Source organism: Hemitrygon akajei, unplaced genomic scaffold (assembly GCF_048418815.1).
Source record: "Hemitrygon akajei unplaced genomic scaffold, sHemAka1.3 Scf000063, whole genome shotgun sequence".
Classification (NCBI taxonomy): domain Eukaryota; kingdom Metazoa; phylum Chordata; class Chondrichthyes; order Myliobatiformes; family Dasyatidae; genus Hemitrygon; species Hemitrygon akajei.
In genome coordinates this window covers 3,168,581-3,188,098 of record NW_027331949.1, presented here as the reverse complement: position 1 = coordinate 3,188,098, position 19,518 = coordinate 3,168,581, and the positions used below count along the sequence as shown (strand labels likewise).

The following is a 19,518-nucleotide window of genomic DNA, read 5'->3' as shown; positions in this document are numbered from 1 at the left end:
TTCACATTCCTATTCAGATATGTCTACTGCCATGATGAGGCCAAACTCAGGTTGGAGGAGCAAAACCTCATATTCCGTCTGGGTAGTCGCCAGCCCCTTGGTATGAACATCGAATTTTCCAACTTCTGGTAATTCCCTCCCTCTCCCTTCCCCCATCCCAACTTCACTCTGCCTCCTCTTCTAGCTGCCTATCACCTCTCTCATGATTCTGCCTTCTACTACCCATAGCGTTTTTCCCTTAGATTCCTTCTTCACCTTTCCTGCCTATCCCCTCCCTGCTTCCCCTCCCCCAACCTTTGATATTTCCTCTGGTTTTTCACCTGGCACCTACCAGCCTTCTCCTTCCCACTGTTATGTGTGCTGAAAAAACCGGATGGAAATGGAGTCAGAGCTACCCCTCCCCACCCCCGGGATCTATGCTGCTAATGGAAGAGGGAGATGAAGAACAGAGGTAAAGGCATCTGCTACAGATGAGAGTGAGAGAGACGACTGATTTATGTATTATGGCTTCTTCACTGATTATTTACCTTTTGCTACAACGACACATCTTTGCTTGTTAACATTCTTGCGGAGACAGTAAGGAGTGGACTAGTTTGATGGACATGGACATAGTGAGTTGATGGATAGCTGATACCCTGTCAATGGGGATAAAAGACGGATCTGGGGAGACACCCTCAGACACACCAGTGGACACTGCAAGAGTGTTGTGCACCCACAGGAAGGTGAGGGCCAGGAGGATCAGTCACAAAGCTCACAGTGTGAAGGCAGGGCCGGTGGGGGCTTGTGCGTGTGTCCACTCATGCCAGAGTGACGAACCCACCACGGAAGAACGGTCTAGTCAAGAATGGAGGGGTCATAACCGAATGACCACATCAGTACAACGGGACAAGAAGACAACGGAAGGTTTGCCTGCTGCAGCTGCTCATCTCTCTCTCCAACATTGCAACACAACAACAACTACCTCAGCATGAACGGAACTGAACTCTATATTCTCTTATGACAATTCATTTACCCTTAGACTTTCATAGAGCTTGTTTTTTCACTGTTGATTATTATCCCTACACTTCTGTTTTTATTACTGCTAACCTGTTTTATATGTATATTGCCATTTTTGATACTGTAGTCATTAGTTTACTAATAAACACCTTTCCTTACAGTACCACCAGACTCCAACGTATTATTCCATTTCTGCTGGTCTGTTAACCCAGTTTCAGGGTACATAACAAATTGGGGCCTTGTCTCGGGATTTGATTACCAAATTACGGGGCCGGTGAATTGGGATAGAATTCCCTTATCTGATCTGGTTGCGTGGAAAACCAAAAAGGGAACCAGCAGAGATGGAGATTGAAAAATTTATAAAGGAACCAACTTCGGAGGCATTAGAGGATGCCATAAAGTTGGAATTGTTGAGTATAGCGAGATGGTTGAATCTCTCGGTGGTTAAACCGGCGATGCGGAAGTCAGCGATACAGAAAGCAATAGCCGCGTATTATGTATCCCAGAAGGTGTTCCCGGTAGAGGTGTTGGAGCTGTTCCCTGAGAGTAAACCAGACTGGGGTGATCTCCAGCTTCAGTTGAAAAAATTAAGTTTGGTTGAGGAGGAAAGGAAAAGGAAGCATGAGCTCCGGAGAAGGAAGCTGGAGTGGGAAGAAGCTGAAAGGCAGAGGGAAGAAAGGGAGAGAGAGAGGCAGTTTGAGCTGGAAAAAGAAAGTTTTAAGGCATTGAGGGGAGAGGACCAGGAAGCAGACCCGAACAAAGGGTTCAAGATTGGTCAGGAGATTAAGTTGGTACCCCCATTTGAGGAAATGGATGTTGATAGGTACTTCCTCCATTTTGAGAAGGTTGCTATGCATCATGACTGGCCTAAGGAGAAGTGGGCTGTTCTGTTACAGAGTGTACTTAAGGGGAAGGCTCTGCAAGCCTGTTCGGCATTGTCTTTGGATGAGGCTAAAGATTATGATGAAGTAAAAAGGGCTGTACTGAGGAGTTACGAATTGGTTCCAGAGGTGTACCGGCAGAAGTTCTGGAACTTGAGGAGGCTGTGGGACCACACGTATTTAGAGTTTGCCCGTGAGATGCAAATGTTTGGGATCGTTGGTGTGCCTCAAAAGGGGTCAATGGAAATTTTGGTAGACTGCAACAGCTGATGCTTATCGAGCAGTTTAAAAGTTACGTCCCTGAGGATGTGCTTGGACGAGAGGGAGGCAGAGACTCTGTCTGCGAATGCCAAGCTAGCAGAAGAATATGCCTTATCCCATAAGGTAAGATTTTCCCCAAGTAAGAGGGGTAGTAAGGACGGTTGAGAAAGCCCACCGGCTAAGTCAGAGAATAAGCCCGGATCTAGCGGAAAAGGCAAGGAAGAAGAAAAGCAGGCTGGCAAGAAGTTTCCCAGCTTTACGTGTTATAATTGTGGGAAAGCTGGTCACATAGCATCTAAGCGCATGGCTCCAAAAAAGGAGACAGGGATAGGAAAGATGACAAACCCGACTGGTTGCATTGAGCCAGTCAACAGACCGATGAGGAAGGCGAGGTTAGATAGAGCCCAAGAGGGTCGTGAGAAGTTTATTTCGGAATGGATGGTATCCGTGAAGGAGGGAGAAACCCCCAGTTCCAGTGCGAATCTGGAGAGATACTGAGGCTAGTCAGTCATTGATCCGAAGGAAGGTGTTAGAATGCGGTGCTGAGACCGAGACTGGGGAGGTAAATGTGATAAAAGGTATCGGAAAAGGGACTGAAGCCGCACCTTTGCACAGGATATTTCTGAAATGTGACCTGGTCTACCATGTGGTCGGAACTACCGATGGACGGTGTGGACGTCCTACTACCGAGTGACCTTGCAGGAGGGAATGTGTATTCAGCAGTGAAGCTGACGAGCAAGCCTATGCTGCTGGCTTTAAGAATACCTGTTCATTCTGTATCAAATAGAAGTTGGCGTTTTAATTTATCATTGTTATCTGATAAAAATTTTCCAAAGTTTTTGGAAAATCATATTACTTTTTTCTTTAAAGAAAATTTTAAAGGTGATACTGCTGGTACCATAGTCTGGGATACTTTTAAAGCATATATTCGTGGACAAATGATCACTTACTCTGCCTATATAAAGAAAAAAGCTGTCAAAGAAAAGTCTGACTTAGCAGCGATATTAAAAGATCATGATCAAGATCATACCCTATCTCCAGATCCAAGTATATAACATAAGCGGATGAAAATCCAATCCAAGTATAATCTTTTGCTGATTTACCTGATTGAACGACTGCTGTTGAGAGGTAAAACTCAATTCTACATTCACGGGGATAGAACAGGTAGTTTATTAGCCAATCGCTTAAAATCTTTTACAGTCAAATCACAGAAATGTTTAAAGATTTAAGTGATAATGGGACTTTTATTCATTTGCTAACCAATTGGGATAGATGTTATTCTTTCTTGCGTATCTGATTGCGCGGGATTTGGGAAAAGGTGCGAGGAGGATGAAGAGAGAAGACATGACCTGAGGAGATGGTTGCCGGACCCGCTGGGCCTGGGCTCGGGTCGACTAGCGAAGAAGGATTTGGGAAAGGGAATCAGTGAGCTCCAACGTTTGTGCACTGGACATGTTTATGAGATTATTGGCGCCTTTTATTTGTTTTCCTCTTCTTTCGTTTCTCTACTAACCGCATACTTAAATATAAAATCTTAATCGTTTCGCCGCACATTGTGGACTGAATGTTATTTCGGGGTTCTGCTGTTACACAGGGGACTCAACACACAGCATCCACCCAAACAAGAGTGCTAAAGTTTGGCCGGGTAGTGGGCGCCACCCCCAGGATCATGCCACTAGAGGCAACAAGTCTTACAATGGCTTTTTAGAACAGCTCATTGTTGAGCCCACTAGGAGATCGGCTGTGCTGATTTGGGTGTTGTACAATGATCCGGAAGAGATAAGGGAGCTTAAGGTTAAGGGGCCCGCAGGTGCAAATAAGAAAAAAAAAATTCAAAAGGAAGAAGGACACAACTGGGGCTGACAACTGAAGTCAGAGCCAAAGTAAAGGCAAACGAGAGGGTGTATAAGGAAACCAGAGCTAGAGGGAAGATAGAGGATTGGAGAGTTTTTAAAAATTTGCAGAAGAAATCTAGGAAGATCATTCGGCAGGAAAAGATGAATTATGAGAGGAAGCAGGCGATGAATATCAAAGAAGATACTAAAACCTTTTTTAAGGGTTTTAACCTTTTTTAAAGGGTAAAAGAGAGTCAAGGGTAGATATAGGACAAATTCAAAATGACGCTGGAGATACTGTAATGAGCGATGCAGAGATGACAGTGGCACTGAATGAGTAGTTTGCAACCATCTTTACAGTAGAAGATGTCTGCAGTATATCGGCCATTCAAGAGTGTCAGGGAAGTGAAGTTTGTGCAGTGACAATTATGACTGAGAAGGTGCTCAGGAAGCTTAATGTCTGAGTGTGGATAAATATCCCGGACATGATGGAATGCACCATCGGGTTCTGAAGGAAGTAACTGGAGAGTTTGTGGAGGCATTAACGACGATCGTTGAAGAATCGACAGTTCTTGCGTTATACTGGATGACCGGTAAATTGCAAATGTTATCTGCAATTTAAGAAGGGAGGGAGGCAGAAGAAAGTAAGCTATAGTCCTGTTATCCTGGCATCAGTGGTTGGGAAGTTGTTGGAATGGATTGTTCGGGATGAGATTACAGAGTACCTGAGACACATTACAAGATATGCCAAAGACAGCATTGGATTCCCGAAAGTGGTAAAAATAAATGATGTTAGTAGTTCATGCAAAGTCATAAATAGTAAGGTTGTGTGTGGTGGTAAAAACCTACTGAGGTGTGTATATTTCAATGCGAGGAGTATTGTGGGAAAGGCAGATGAACTGAGGGCCTGGATTGACATGTGGAATTATGACATCATAGCCATTACTGAAACTTGGCTACAGGAGGGGCAGGACTAGCAGCTCAATGTTCCAGGGTTCCAATGTTTCAGGCGTGATAGAGGCAGAGGGATGTAGGGTGGGGGGGGGGGGGGTGGTGGTGGTTGGCTTTGCTAGTCAGGGAATATATTACAGCAGTGCTTCGGCAGGAAAGATTAGAAGGCTTGTCTACGGAGGCCATATGGGTGGAGCTGAGAAATAGGAAAGGTATGACCACATTAGGGTTGTATTATAGACCACTCAATAGTCAGCGAGAATTGGAGGAGCAAATCTGCAGAGAGATAACAGACAACTGCAGGAGACTGAAAGTTATGATTGTAGGGGATTTTAATTTTCCACACATTGATTGGGACTCCTATACTGTTGAAAGTCTAGATGGATTAGAGTTTGTGAAATGTGTTCAGGAAAGTTTTCTAAATCAATTATCGATGTACCTGCTAGGGATGATGCAATATTAGATCTCCTATTAGGAAATGAGTTAGGGCAGGTGAAGGAAATGTGTGTAGGGTAACATCCAGTGATCATAACGTCATTAGTTTCAACTTGATCATGGATAAAGATAGATCTGGTCCTCCTTTTGAAGTTTTAACTGGAAAAAGGCCAAATTTGAAGAAATGAGAAAGGATCTAAAAAGCCTAGATTGGGACAGAAATAAGGAACCTTGGTTCTCGAAGGATATTGGAACTCTGGTAAAGAAGAAGAGAGAGATGTATAGGCAACTGGGAGGAAATAAGATGCTTGAGGAGTATAAAAAGAGTAAGAAAATACATAAGAAATAAATCAGGAGGGCTAAAAGAAGACATGAGGTTGCTTTGGCAGTCAAGGTGAAGGATAATCCTAAGAGCTTCTACAGGTATGTTAAGAGCAAAAGGATAGTAAGGTATAAAATTGATCCTCTTGAAGATCAGAGTGGTCGGCTATGTATGGAACCAAAAGAAATGGGAGAGATATTAAATGGGTTTTTTGCATCTGTATTTACTAAGGAAACTGGAATGGAGTCTATGGAAACAAGGCAAACAAGTAGGGAGGTCATGGAATACTAAGACATAGGATCTACAAATATTTGGATAGACAGGGACTTATTACAAAACAGTCAGCATGGCTTTGTGCGTGGTAGGTCATGTTTAGCCAATCTATTAGAGTTTTTCGAGGAAGTTAACAGGAAAGTGGATGAAGGGAAGGCAGTGGATGTTATATACATGGACTTCAGTAAAGCCTTTGACAAGGCCCCGCATGGGAGATATCGCTAGGTATGCATGGAGAGGTAGTAAATTGGATTAGACATTGGCTCAATGGAAGAAGCCAGAGAGTGGTAGTGGAGGATTGCTACTCTGAGTGGAGGCCTGTGACTAGTGGTGTGCCACAGGGATCAGTGCTGGGTCCATTGTTGTTTGTCATCTATATCAATGATCTGGATGATAATGTGCCAAATTGGATCAGTAAATTTGCTGATGATGCAAAGATTGGAGGTGTAGTGGAAAGTGAGGAAGGTTTTCAAAGCTTGCAGAGGGATTTGGACCAGTTGGAGGAATGGGCTGAAAAATGGCAGATGGAGTTTAATGTGGACAAGTGTGAGGTATTGCACTTCGGAAAATCAAACCAAGGTAGAACATGCAAGGTATATGGTAGGACACTGAGGAATGCAGTAGAACAGAGGGATCTGGGAGTACAGATACATAATTCCCTAAAAGTGTCGTCACAAGTACAAAGTAGATAGGATTGTACAGAGAGCTTCTGGTACATTGGCCTTTATAATTCAATGTATTGAGTATAAGAGCTGGAATGTAATGGTGAGGTTGTATAAGATGTTGGTGAGACCGACTTTGGAGTATTGTGTGCAGTTTTGGTCACCTAGTTACAGGAAGGATATTAATAAGGTTGAAATAGTGCAGAGAAGATTTACAAGGATATTGCCAGGACTTGAGAAATTGAGTTACAGAGAAAGGCTGAATAGGTTAGGACTTTATTCCCTGGAACGTAGGAGAATGAGTGGTGATTTGAAAGAGGTGTACAGAATTATGATGAGCATAGATAGAGTGAATGCAAGCAGGCTTTTTCCACTGAGGCCAGGGGAGAACAAAAACAGAGGACATGGGTTAAGGGTGAAGGGGGAAAAGTTTAAAGGGACCATGGGGGGGGGGGCTTCTTCACGCAGAGAGTAGTGGGTGTGTGGAATGAGCTGCCAGATGAAGTGGTGAATGCGGGTTCACTTTTGACATTTAAGAAAAGCTTGGACAGGTATATGGATGAGAGGGGTTTGGAGGGATATGACCCAGGTGCAGGTCAGTGGGACTCGGCAGAAAATTGGTTCGGCACAGCCAAGAAGGGCCAAAAGGCCTGTTTCTGTGCTGTAATGTTCTATGGTTCTATGGAAAATCCTGCCTGAGAAACCTACTGCATTTTTTCGAGGAAAATACAAGCCAGGCAGGCAAAGGAGATGCAGTGAATATGGTGTACTTGGATTTTCAGAGACCATTTAACAAGGTGCCACAGGACAAGAGACCTTGGAATTATAGCGAAGTTACTAGCGTGGGTGCAGCATTGGCTGTTCAGCAGAAAACAGAGAGTGGGAATAAAAGGATCCAATTCTGGCTGGCTGCCGGTTACCAGTGGAGTTCCACAGGTGTCGATGTTGGGACCACTGCTATTTACGATGTATGTCAATGATTTGGACGACGGTATTAATTAATTTGTGGCTAAGTTTTCCGATGATACAAAGATAGGTAGCGGGTAGTGTTGAGGAAACAGAGAACCTGTAGAGAGACTTAGATAGTTCAAGGGAATGGGGAAAGAAGTGGCAAATGAAATACAATGTTGGAAAGTATATGGTCATGCACCTTGCTGCAAGAAATAAACGGGCAGACGATTATTTAGATGGAGAGAGAATTCAAAATGCAGAGATGCAAATGGACTTGGGAGTCCGTGTGCAGGATACCCTAAGGGTTAACTTCCAGGTTGAGTCGTTGGTGAAGAAGGCAAATTCAATGTTGGTATAGAATATAAGAGCGGTGATGCGATGGTGAGCCTCTATAGATGGTGATGGGCTATAGTATCTGGTTATCAGAATTCCATAAATTCAACATAATTCAACAAGCTTGCTCCTTGGCTTGAGATTCTAAATTGGAGAATGGCGCTTTGTTCACAAAATCCTTATAGCCCACAGTGACTGTACACTGATCCCAGCAATGGAACCCGCCACTACAGCTCCAAACTGCACTATGTACTGATTGCAAAGCTAGGAGATTGCATGTGAATAGCCTCCCCTCCACCAACACTCTTTCTGCTTCACTAGCAGACTGGGACATCGCAGCAACATCACATAAGGGAGGAAGTTCAAATCAGCTCTGTGTTAAATGTTTAACCATCACAGTGATTGAAGGCAGCAGCAGGTTCATGAGGGACTGTTGCTGTCAGATTCTGCAGTTCTTGCGGCTGCTCATCGCACCCAGGACTAAACCCTGGTCACTGAGCATTGGAGGAGTGTTCTGCTGATGTTAATCTTAAACTAGATGGGTATTAATATCGTGAAAGATAAATCAGTTCTGTACTAAGACCCGTGTCGGAAATACTTACTGTCTGTATCAAACTCACAGTGTACACTAGAAAGGCCACTTGGCCCAGCCACTTGGTCCCTGCCCATGTTTCTGTTCCATATCAGTCTATCAAAATCTCTCCCTGCCGTTACTTTCTCACTCTTCCTATGATGACAGGTTGCAACTAGTCTCCAGTCCGTGGGATAGGAGATTTCCCTTGAATTTCATAGAATCATAGAAATCTATAGAACATTACAGACCCTTTGGCCCACAATGTTGTGCCGATCATGTAATTTACTCTAGAAACTGTTTAGAATTACCCTACCACATAGCTCTGTATTTTCCGAAGCTCCATGTACCTATTTAAGAGTCTCTGAAAAGACCCTATTTTATCCGCTCTACCACCATCGCTGGCAGTGCATTCCACACACACACACCACTCTTTGCTTAAATAAACTTAGCTCTGACATCTCCTCTGTACCTACTTCCAAGCAGAATAACCCTTTGCCCCCTCGTGTTAGCCGTTTCTGCCCTGGGAAACAGCCTCTGGCTATCCACACGACCATTGCCTCTCATCATCTTATACACCTGCATGAATTTCCTGCATGATTTTCTCCGGGCTGAATAAGACGACGAGCTCACTGTGGTTTTGACGTTCTTCAAGGCTCTGGACAAAGTTGGTTAAACTCCTTCTTCCCTGCTCTTTTCAACGTTTTGGGTCATTTTCACCAATTTTAAGGACTGTGCCTCAGACAGCTGGGTTGTTGAAATCGTTACGTACCAGCAGCAATAGATCACTAATGGAGTCTGGTTTCGATGTTAAATCCACTATCGTTATTATTATCTACTCCAAATATAAAAGTTTAAACGAAATAAACAGAGTTAACAGTGTAATCCGTATATATGTGTGCATGTAGAACTCCCAAACCATTAAGCTTGGGAAACAATGCTTAAAGTCTTAAGATGGTAAAGTAGAAAAGTTCAGTAATCCACGGAATAAGTGAGTGAGAGGAGAGATTTGTAAATCCACTCGAAAATGTAGAGAGAAGGCAATTACGAAGAATTCCACACACATTCCACGCTGGGTAAATGAAATAACAGTCGCCGAAAATCTTATCCGTCACTCAGAAGTATCACCAGGTGACAGTGAAAGGAATATCGTCTTCAAGTGGTTACCACAGAACACCCCGATTCCAGGTAAGGGCCAACAAAAGTGATAGCACAGGATACTCCCAACAAATCCACACATTTGGATTATACGAAGTAACAGTCACACATCCGTTGTGCACTGCGTGCCGATGATCAACCCAAATTTTTGTGCATGGAAGTGCTCCTACCATGGCAGTGACAAGTTGAAATTCCAACAGCTTTTTTTTCTCTCTCTCCCGCCCCCTCTCTCTCTCAGTCTGAAGCAGGCTGAAGCAGCTTGTGCCTGACGTCACAGTCCCGCCTCACTCAGGCACTTAAAGTGACCTCACAGTAAACGAACCTGCGGTCTCGTAGCACAATGCACCTCTAAAGTCTGACAGCAGACTAGAGAGTAAATCTTCGATGGAGCAGAGTCAGAAACCAAAGTTGTCAGCCTGAGTCAGGGCTTTGGGGCTCCAGCTTACGAGGAGGAGGAGAAGGAGGAATAAGGCCAGCAGGATATGGCTACAAAAGAAAGATCAGAAACATTTGGAAACTGGTTGGCCGAAAAAAGGTGGTTAATTTCTGCAAAATACTGGTGGAAATAAACATGTCAAGCAACAAATGTGGAGCGTAGTAAATAGACAATGTTTAAGCCGAGCCTCCTCAGCATGCCTAGACTGTGTACTCTTCCACTTAGTTGCTGCCTGAACTGCAGAGTTCCTCCAGCATTTTGTGTGTGTGCGTCTCTGTATTTTCTGCGGAATCTCCTGTGTTTTATATCTGCATTAGTAAGAGGAGTTTACTTTGGCATTAGATACAGGTTGCTATTGAGTACATTGATTATGGGAGCCGCTTTCTGCGTTAAAACAGCTGCTGAATTTTCTATGCACACAAAACAAAACTGAGCTATGGACGTGGAACCAATGCTTGCAGAAACTTTTAATGGTACCGTGATTACCTATAAAGCCCTGTGTTTAAAATTTCGCCGTCGCAAAAGCACCGATCAAATGCGCAGGCGTCAGGATTGATGACGTCTAGGAATATCACGCATGCGCACTTACACAAAAGGCCTCCGGTTACGGACGCAGGTAAGAGAGATTCTCTAGGCGGAAAAAAAATTAACAGCGACTTTGAGACAATTGTTGTAAGATCCGGACACCGTGGTACGCAATCCCGGAACAATCCTGCTCTCTTCCCTCTGTCTCAGCCCATGATCCGTACACGGGCCCCTGGGAGCTTCCGGCAGATGAGGGAACGGGAACCGATGGATCTCTCAGGCTGAGCTGAGCTTCAGCTATCTAAATGCAAGGATTAGGAACTCGGAGAAAGGGAACAAAATCTTTTACATCACCAGTTGAGAAAATCACCTTTGTTCTACCTCCAATCACAAACAAGAGAAAATGTGCAGAAATTGAAAATCCAAGCAGCACACACAAAATGCTGGAGGAACACAGCATGAGTACGTTTCCATAGATGCTGCCTGGCCTGCCGTGTTCCTCCAGCATTTTGTCTGTGTTGCTTGTTCTACCCCCTCCTGTTTGGACTTTTCTACCCGTGAGAACATGTTTTGACCCATTCTCTCTGGGAACATAATGATGTCAAACACCTTTGTCCTGGGCAACAAGTAGCTTTCACATTACAGATGTACCAGACTCCAGTGAGACAGACTACTGCCCTTCCCTACATATTCATTGGCATTGCCATCAATGAGTTCACCACTGTCAGTCATCTGGGGGAGGGTTCAGGGGAAATATATAGAAACTGGTGTTACCAGTGTGTATTGTGGTGAAGCAAAAGTTGCTGGAGAATTTGAAAGTAGAAAGACGTGGAGTGATATTTGAAAATCTGACTTTTTATTGCATCATTTAGCAAGCAAATCACATATGAACGGTGTGAAAATGCCCTGTCGAGAAAATTTTTCATTACCTACTACAGGCCTGCTACATAGTACATAGAGTGCAGATGAACTCAATCAAATCCAGAACAGATCAAAATTATTATTGACAATGATTTGCTAGCTGTTAAAATGAGTATGTCTATATATATATATAATTCGGTACACACATGTTGTATCACCGCTTTAAGGAGTTAGAGCTGGAAATGGATGAATTCTGGATAGATATGACATGAAGAGAGGTGAGTTACACCCAAGGTGCAAGACACAGGAAACTGTGAGAGTCAGGAAGGGGAATGAGGTTAAATAGCCATCACAGAGTACTCGAGGCCATTCCCCACAATAACAGGTAGACCATAGAAAGGGTGCAGAGAACATTTACAAGGACTTTGCATTGATTGGGGAGCATGCCTTATGAGAATAGGTTGAGTGAACTTGGACTTTTCTCCTTCGAGTGATGGAGGATGAGAGGTGGCCTGATAGAGGTGTATGAGATAATGAGAGGCATTGATCATGTGGATAGTCAGAGGCTTTTTCCCAGGGCTGAAATGGCTAGCAAGAGAGGGCACAGTTTTAAGGTGCTTGGAAGTAAATACAGAGGAGATGTCAGGATAAATGTTTTTTATGCAGTGAGTGGTGAGTGTGTGGAGGCAGAAACAATAGCGTATTTTAAGAGTTTCCTGGATGGATACATTTTCTATGTTCTATGTATTCTACCATTTTAGAAACTGTTGGGGGGGGGGGATACTACCTGGCAGAGGAAAGTCAAATTAGTGATAGGGGATTTGCTAGTTAAGGGAACAGAATGAGTGGTTAGGTTTGCTATTGCTAGTGTGATGGGTGGGGGGGGGGTTAAACTAAAGTTGAAGAGGGGATGGGAGCCAGAACAGATAATAGAGAGGGTGAATTGAATTGAATTGACTTTATTACTTACATCCTTCACGTGCATGAGGAGTAAAAATATTTGTTACTTCTCTGTCTAAAGGTGCAATGTATAGTGGAACAGAACAGTCAATATAACATATAAATACATTTGTATCAGCATGAATTAATCAGTCTGATGGCCTGATGGAAGAAGCTGTCCCGGAGCCTGTTGGTCCCGGCTTTTATGCTGTGGTACTGTTTCCCGGATGGTAACAGCTGGACCAGTTTGTGGTTGGGGTGACTTGGGTCACCAGTCATCCTTTGGGCCCTTTTTACACTCCTGTCTTTGTAAATGTCCTAAATCATGGGACGCTCACAAAGTCTGTGATTGAGGGAAGCACAGTTCCCATACCAGGCAGTGATGCAACCAGTCAAGATGTTCTCAATTGTGCCCCTGTAGAAAGTTCTTAGGATTTGGGGGCCCATTTCAAATTTCTTCAACCGTCTGAAGTAAAAGAGGCACTGTATAGACCATGTGAGATCCTTGGTGATGTTTATGCTGAGGAACTTAAAGTTGCTCACCCTCTCAGCCCCAGATTCATTGGTGTAAATAGCGGTTATCCTGTCTCCATTGTCAGCTCCATTGTTTTTGTGGCAATGAGGGAGAGGTTGTTTTCTTGACACTAGACAGATGTTGTTCAGACCTCAGGGCATGGAATTGTAATATTGCAACCATTACTGGGACTTGTTTGCACCCAACAATCTGAGGGATTTGGAGGTACAACTTAGCAGATTCTTACGCCAATTCTTGATATAGTAAGCAATTTTAAATTTCAGTAGATTGACTGTGACTCCCATATGTAAAAGGACTAGATGGGGGTAGAGTTTGTCAAATGTGCCCTTAGTCAGCATGTAGAATCCCTAGCATAGAAGTGTGCAATAAGCTATTAGAAAATAATCCAGGGTTAGTGACAGAATATTAGTGTAGGGAAACACTTTGCATCTAGTGATCATAATGCCATGAGGTTCTAAGTTAACTTGGAAAAAGAGAGGAGTGAACCATGCATTGAGATTCTAAATTGGAGGGGAAGGTTAATATTGATGGTATCAGAAAAGATCTGACAAGTGTGGTTTGCGACAGGCTGTTTTCTGGCAAAGGAGTACCGTAGATTCCGGACTACAGAGCGCACCTGATTAAAAGCCGCTGGCTCTAATTTTAGAAATAAAATCAATTTTTTAATTGTAAAGGCCGCACCGGATTTTAGGCCGCACCGCTACTTTTAAATATACATACGTATCGGTAACACAAATTACGTTGCATATACTTTTTTACTTTTTAAACATATATACTTATATGTTTTAACAACATTCCAATATCTCCTAGCGACTGGTAAAAATATATATACTGCAGCCTACCAGGAAAAGTTATTGATCGCCTTTAACTTAAAAGCAGCGTTTTCGCTCGGGTCTAATCGGGTCTGACGCGCTCGCGTAACGCGATCGGGTCTAATCGGGTCTGATGCGCTCGGGTCTGACGCGCTCGGGTCTTGCTTTTCTTCGAGTGTTTTCCATGTTGATGAGGGTGAGTACAAATGACTGATTTACAATAATTTAATTGTGAAAGTGCGCTTGATTTATCGTACAATTTCATTGGACCTCTGTGAACTACTCATCAATTTTATTGGTCTACTGTTACGAGGCAAAATGTTTACGAGGCGGCATGAAAAAAAACCATGTATTAGCCGCTCTGGATTAAAGGCCGCAGAGTTCAAAGCTGTTCAAAATGTGGGAAAAAAGTAGCGGCTTATAATCCGGAATCTACGGTACTTGATAAGTGGGAGGCCTTCAGACATGAAATTTTGAGGGTGTCTAGTTTGTATGTGCATGCCAAAATAAAAGTTGAAAGGTAACTGGTGCAGGGAAGCTTGGTTTTCAAGAGATATTGAGGCCCCGGATATTTTGTTCCTCTAAATGCCTCAGACTGTTGGGTACTACCAAGACTCATTAATGACTACAATACCATAATTCCATTGCCTGAGCTCATCTGACATTTTATTTTAGTCGTCTTCTGTTGGTTTCTAAAAGATTCCCAATAGTTTTTGTTCTTTTGTTTGCTATCTCTTTGGCTTTTATGTTGGCTTTGGCTTCTCATTTCAGCCACGGTTGTGTCCGCCTGCCTTTCCAATGCTTCCACTTTTTTGGGATTTGTCAATCACTCAGCTCCCAAATTGCTCCCAGAAACTCCAGCCATTGCTGCTCCATTATCACTCCTACCTTTTCCCTTCAAGTCAAGTTTGTCCAGCTTCTCTGTCACAGAAACATGGAGAAGGTCAGAACAGAAACATGGGTGATCAGAATGGTAATCAATACGGGAGACAAAGTAGATGGGGGAGGTTTAAATAGTAGTTTTGAATCTGTATTTACTCAGGAGATGGACACAGAGTCTATAGAAGTGAGGCAAAGCAGCATCAACTTCATGGACCCTGTACAGATTACAGAGGTGGAGGTGTTTGCTGTCTTAAGGCAAATTAGCATGGATAAATACCTGGGACCCTGCGGAAGACAAGTGTATAAATTATCGGGGCTCAAGCACAAATATTTAAATCATCCTTAGTGACAGGTGAGGTACTCGATGATTGGAGGACAACCAATGTTGTTCCGCTGTTCAAGAAAGGCTGTAAAAATAAACGAGGAGATTGTACATTGGTGAGCTTGACATCAGTAGTGGGAAAGTTATTGGAATGTGTATGCAAGAATCGGATATGTAAGTATTTGGATAGCTCTGGACTGATTAAGGATAGGCAGCATAGCTTTGTGCATGGTAGATCATGTCTAACCAATCTTGTAAAATTTCTCGAGGAAGTTATCAGGAAAGTGGATGTTGTCTACATAGCATAGCATAGCAAGGCACTTGACAAAGTCTCATCTGGGAGGATGGTCAAGAAGGTTCAGTCATTCAGTATTCAAGATGAGACAGTAAATTGGATGAGACACTGGCTTTGGAAGAAGCCACAGTGTGGTAGCAGATGGTTGCCTCTCTGACCAGAGGCCTGTAGCTAGTGGTGTCCCACAGGGATCGGTGCTGGATCTGTTGTTGTTTGTCATCTATATCAGTAATCTGGATGGTAACATGGTTAGCTGGATCGGCAAATTTGTGGATGATGCCAAGACTGGGGGTGTAGTGGTCAGTGAGGAAGAATATAATATCTTGCAGTGCGATTTGGATCAGGTGGAGAAATGGAAGATGGAACTTAATGTGGACAAGTGTTGTATATTGCACTTTGGTAGGACCCAGGTCTTACACAGTGAATGGTAGTACACTGAGGAGTGCTGTAGAAGAAAGGTCCATAACTCACTGAAAATGGTGTAACAATTTGAATTATTACAGAAAGAAAGATTTTGGCACATTGGCCTTCATGAACCAAAGTATTGAGACAGGACATGGATGTTATGTTGACTTTGTACAAGACATTGGTGAGGCCTAATTTGGAGTATTCTGTGCAGTTTTGGTGACCAACCTACAGGAAATGTAAAAGAGGTTGAAAGAGTTCAGAGAAAATTTGCAAGTATGTTGCCAGGTCTGAAGGACTTGGATTATAAGGAAAGATTGAACATGTCTGGGCTTTATTCCTTGGAATGTAAAAGATTGAGGGGAGATTTGATGGCAGTGTAACAAAATTATGAGGGTTATAGATGGGTTAAATGCCAGCTGGCTTTTACCACTGAGATGGGGTGGGACTACAACCAGAGGCCATGAGTTAAGGGTGAAAGGTGAAACTTTAAGGGGAACATGAGGGGAAATGTCTTCACACAGATGGTCATCCGAGTGTGGAATGAGCAGCCAGCACAAGTGGTGCATGGAAGCTCAATTTCAACATTTATGAGGTTTGTCTAGGTACCTGGATGGTAGGGGTACTGGAGTAGACAGCTTAAATGGTTCAACAGAAACTAGATGGGCCAAGGGATCTGTTTCTGTGTTGTAGTTCTCTATGACTCTGTGACAAGAACCTGAAATAAGACAAAAATTCACCCTGTCCTTTTAATAGCTGTGCGGATCAACCATTCATCTCAGCAGGAAATTTTTATATGGCTTTAATACTGTGACACTTTAAATTAACAGTACATAAAAGAAAATCCCAGCTGTACATCAGGGAATAATACTAATGGAGTGAGTCAAAATGAGCCAGGTCACAGATTGGAGATGGCAGAAATGTCCCATTCTTATAGAGACAGGAAGAACATCAGAGAGTTTGATGGTCATTCCAGATACCAACACTGTGCCCAGTTAGTAGATGATTTCTCTCTCCAACTTGGGTTGAACTTCAGTGTAACAGTTTGATGCCAGATCACACCTTGGCAACTCATGTGATCTCATCTGAAATGTTGTCCTACACCCATTGATGGATTTTGTAAATCTTTTTACAGGTTAAAAATGACAAGGAATTCATCTGTGGGAATCGTGAACACAACACACCAGTTTTGCTGTCTCTGTCCACGTATATAAGAAGTGGAGCAAGGGATTCACTCAATCATCTTTTCAGACTGTGGGGATTCACGGTCAAGGCCATTCAGCTGTTCTGTGGGTGAGAGGGGATTCACTCGGACTTCCCACCTGTGGACACACCAGTCAGTTCACACCGAGCAGAGCCTGATCATCTGCTGAATTTGTGAGGAATGATTCGCTCAGTCATCTGCCCTAATGGCTCTCCAGCGAGTTCACACTGGGGAGCGGCCGTTCACCTGCTCAGACTGTGGGAAAGGATTCACCTGCTCATCTAAGCTGAAGGTACATCAGCAAGTTCACACTGGAGAGAGGCCATTCACCTGCTCAGTCTGTGGGAAGGGATTCACTTGCTCATCTTATCTGAAGGTACATCAGCGAGTTCACACCGGAGAGAGGCCGTTCACCTGCTCAGACTGTGGGAAGGGATTCACTCAGTCATCCCAACTGAAGGAACATCAGCGAGTTCACACTGGAGAGAGGCCATTCGTCTGCTCAGAATGTGGGAAGGGATTCACTTGCTCATCTCATCTACAAAGACACCAGCGAGTTCACACTGGGGAGAAGCCGTTCACCTGCTCAGTCTGTGGGAAAAGATTCACTCAGTCATCCCAACTGAAGGAACATCAGCGAGTTCACAGTGGAGAGAGGCCATTCATCTGCCTGAACTGTGGGAAGGGATTCAATTGCCCATCCAATCTACAAAGACACCAGCGAGTTCACACTGGAGAGAGGCCATTCACCTGCTCAGACTGTGGGAAGGGATTCACTGAGTTAACTAGCTTACAAGCACACCAGTCATTTCACACTGGGGAGAGGCCATTCACCTGCTCAGACTGTGGGAAGGGATTTACTCGGTCAGCTCAACTGAAGGAACATCAGCGAGTTCACACTGGAGAGATGCCATTCACCTGCTCAGACTGTGGGAAGGGATTTACTCGGTCATCTGACGTAACGGCACACCAGCGAGTTCACACCGGGGAGCGGCCATTCACCTGCTCAGTCTGTGGGAAGGGATTCACTTGCTTATCTAATCTGAAGGTACATCAGCGAGTTCACACTGGAGAGAGGCCATTCACCTGCTCTGTCTGTGGGAAGGGATTCACTCAGGCATCAAACCTTCAAGGACACCAGCGAATTCACACTGGGGAGCGGCCGTTCACCTGCTTGGACTGTGGGAAGGGATTCCCTTGCTCATCCCAACTGAAGGTACATCAGAGAGTTCACACTGGAGAGAGGCCATTCACCTGCTCAGACTGTGGGAAGTTATTCACTCAGTCATCCGAACTGAAGGTACATCAGCGAGTTCACACTGGGGAGAGGCCGTTCGTCTGCTCAGACTGTGGGAAGGGATTCACTTTGTCATCGTACTTACTGAGACACCAGTCGGTTCACACCGGGGAGTGGCCATTCACCTGCTCAGTCTGTGGGAAGGGATTCACTGAGTCATCCTCCCTATTGAGACACCAGTCAGTTCACACCGGGGAGAGGCCGTTCACCTGCTCAGTCTGTGGGAAGGGATTCACAGAATCATCCTCCTTGCAGAGACACCAGTCAGTTCACACTAGGTAGTGGCTGTTCGCCTGCTCAGACTGTGGGAAGGGATTCACTCGGTCATCTGACCGGGAAGGGATTCTCTCAGCCAAATCAACCAAATCTGCATCATTGAGTTCACTGGGGAGAGGCTGTTCACCTGCTCTGAATGGGGCAAGCGAATCACTCAGTCATCTAAACTTATGTAACTCTCGATTCGGCTAGCAGCTTAATCTAGGGGGTGATAGCCTCCCAGTCTGGCCAAACTTAAGAAATCTCATTTGGTTGGATGCTGCGTGGTGTTACAAATCAGTACCTTGAAATAACAAATGGTACACGATATGTGATTAAACAATTGAGCTTTATGATTCTTACTTTGACTATATGGTTAGTGAAGGAAACAAAAAAAAGAAAAGGGGCCCACTCTCACCATTCAAGTTTTCTCATCTCTCCCCATCAAAAGAATGTGAAAATCTCTCTTCCAGACTCACAAGAAGGAACATTTCTGTTATTGGATAGCCCCGCACTCCAAAGCCCCGTATCTCTAGTCGTAACCTAAACATTGCTGCGACAGGGAAACCATTACCTCAGCAGTGAAACATTGCAGAGAGGCCATTATATTAGCAGTGAAACCATGCAGCGTATTACACTTGTGACACACTACCGGGTTCACACTGGGGAGTAATTTCAATAAGCTGCATACTGGATATCTGTCCATCACCTTTGCTGAATTCAATTTCGAGGGTGACTGTCGGTGCTGAACTCTGCAATTATTGCTGCTGCTCACCACACCCAGTTCTGCACCCTGGTCACTGGGCATGGGAGGAGTTTCTTCTGCATGTTCACCTTTAATGGGACTGGAGTGTAATATCCTGGATCTGAGACAAATAAATAACTTCTTTTTAAACTCTGTCTCTGGTACTTAGTGAATTTATAACACACCTAGCATACAGTAGAGAGTCCAATCAGGCCGGCAGGACCCTGCCAGTGATTCAGTTCAATTCAGTCTTTTTAAATCCTCCCCTATTGCTTATATCTCGCTATCCCTGTGGTGATGGGTTCCAAACTCTGTGGGTGAAGAGGTTTCCCTTGAATTTTCTGCAGACTGAAGAAGTCGAGCTGACTGCAGTTCT

General features: G+C 44.0%; 1 protein-coding gene across 4 annotated transcripts in view; it reads left to right on the top strand.

Annotated features, from left to right (window-relative positions):
- Window positions 1-19,292, top strand: part of LOC140721884 (uncharacterized) — a 47,511-nt gene extending 28,219 nt beyond the window's left edge. For 3 of the 4 annotated variants that reach the window (XM_073036711.1, XM_073036709.1, XM_073036710.1), the window contains one exon: window positions 16,777-19,292. In XM_073036711.1, the coding sequence (XP_072892812.1) occupies window positions 17,051-18,424 (1,374 nt within the window). In that variant the 5' untranslated portion in view covers window positions 16,777-17,050 and the 3' untranslated portion in view covers window positions 18,425-19,292. Of the gene's footprint in view, window positions 1-10,610; window positions 10,682-16,776 lie in introns of those variants that run through there. The other variant, XM_073036712.1, reaches the window with a different exon arrangement.
- The last annotated feature ends 226 nt before the right edge of the window (window positions 19,293-19,518 follow it).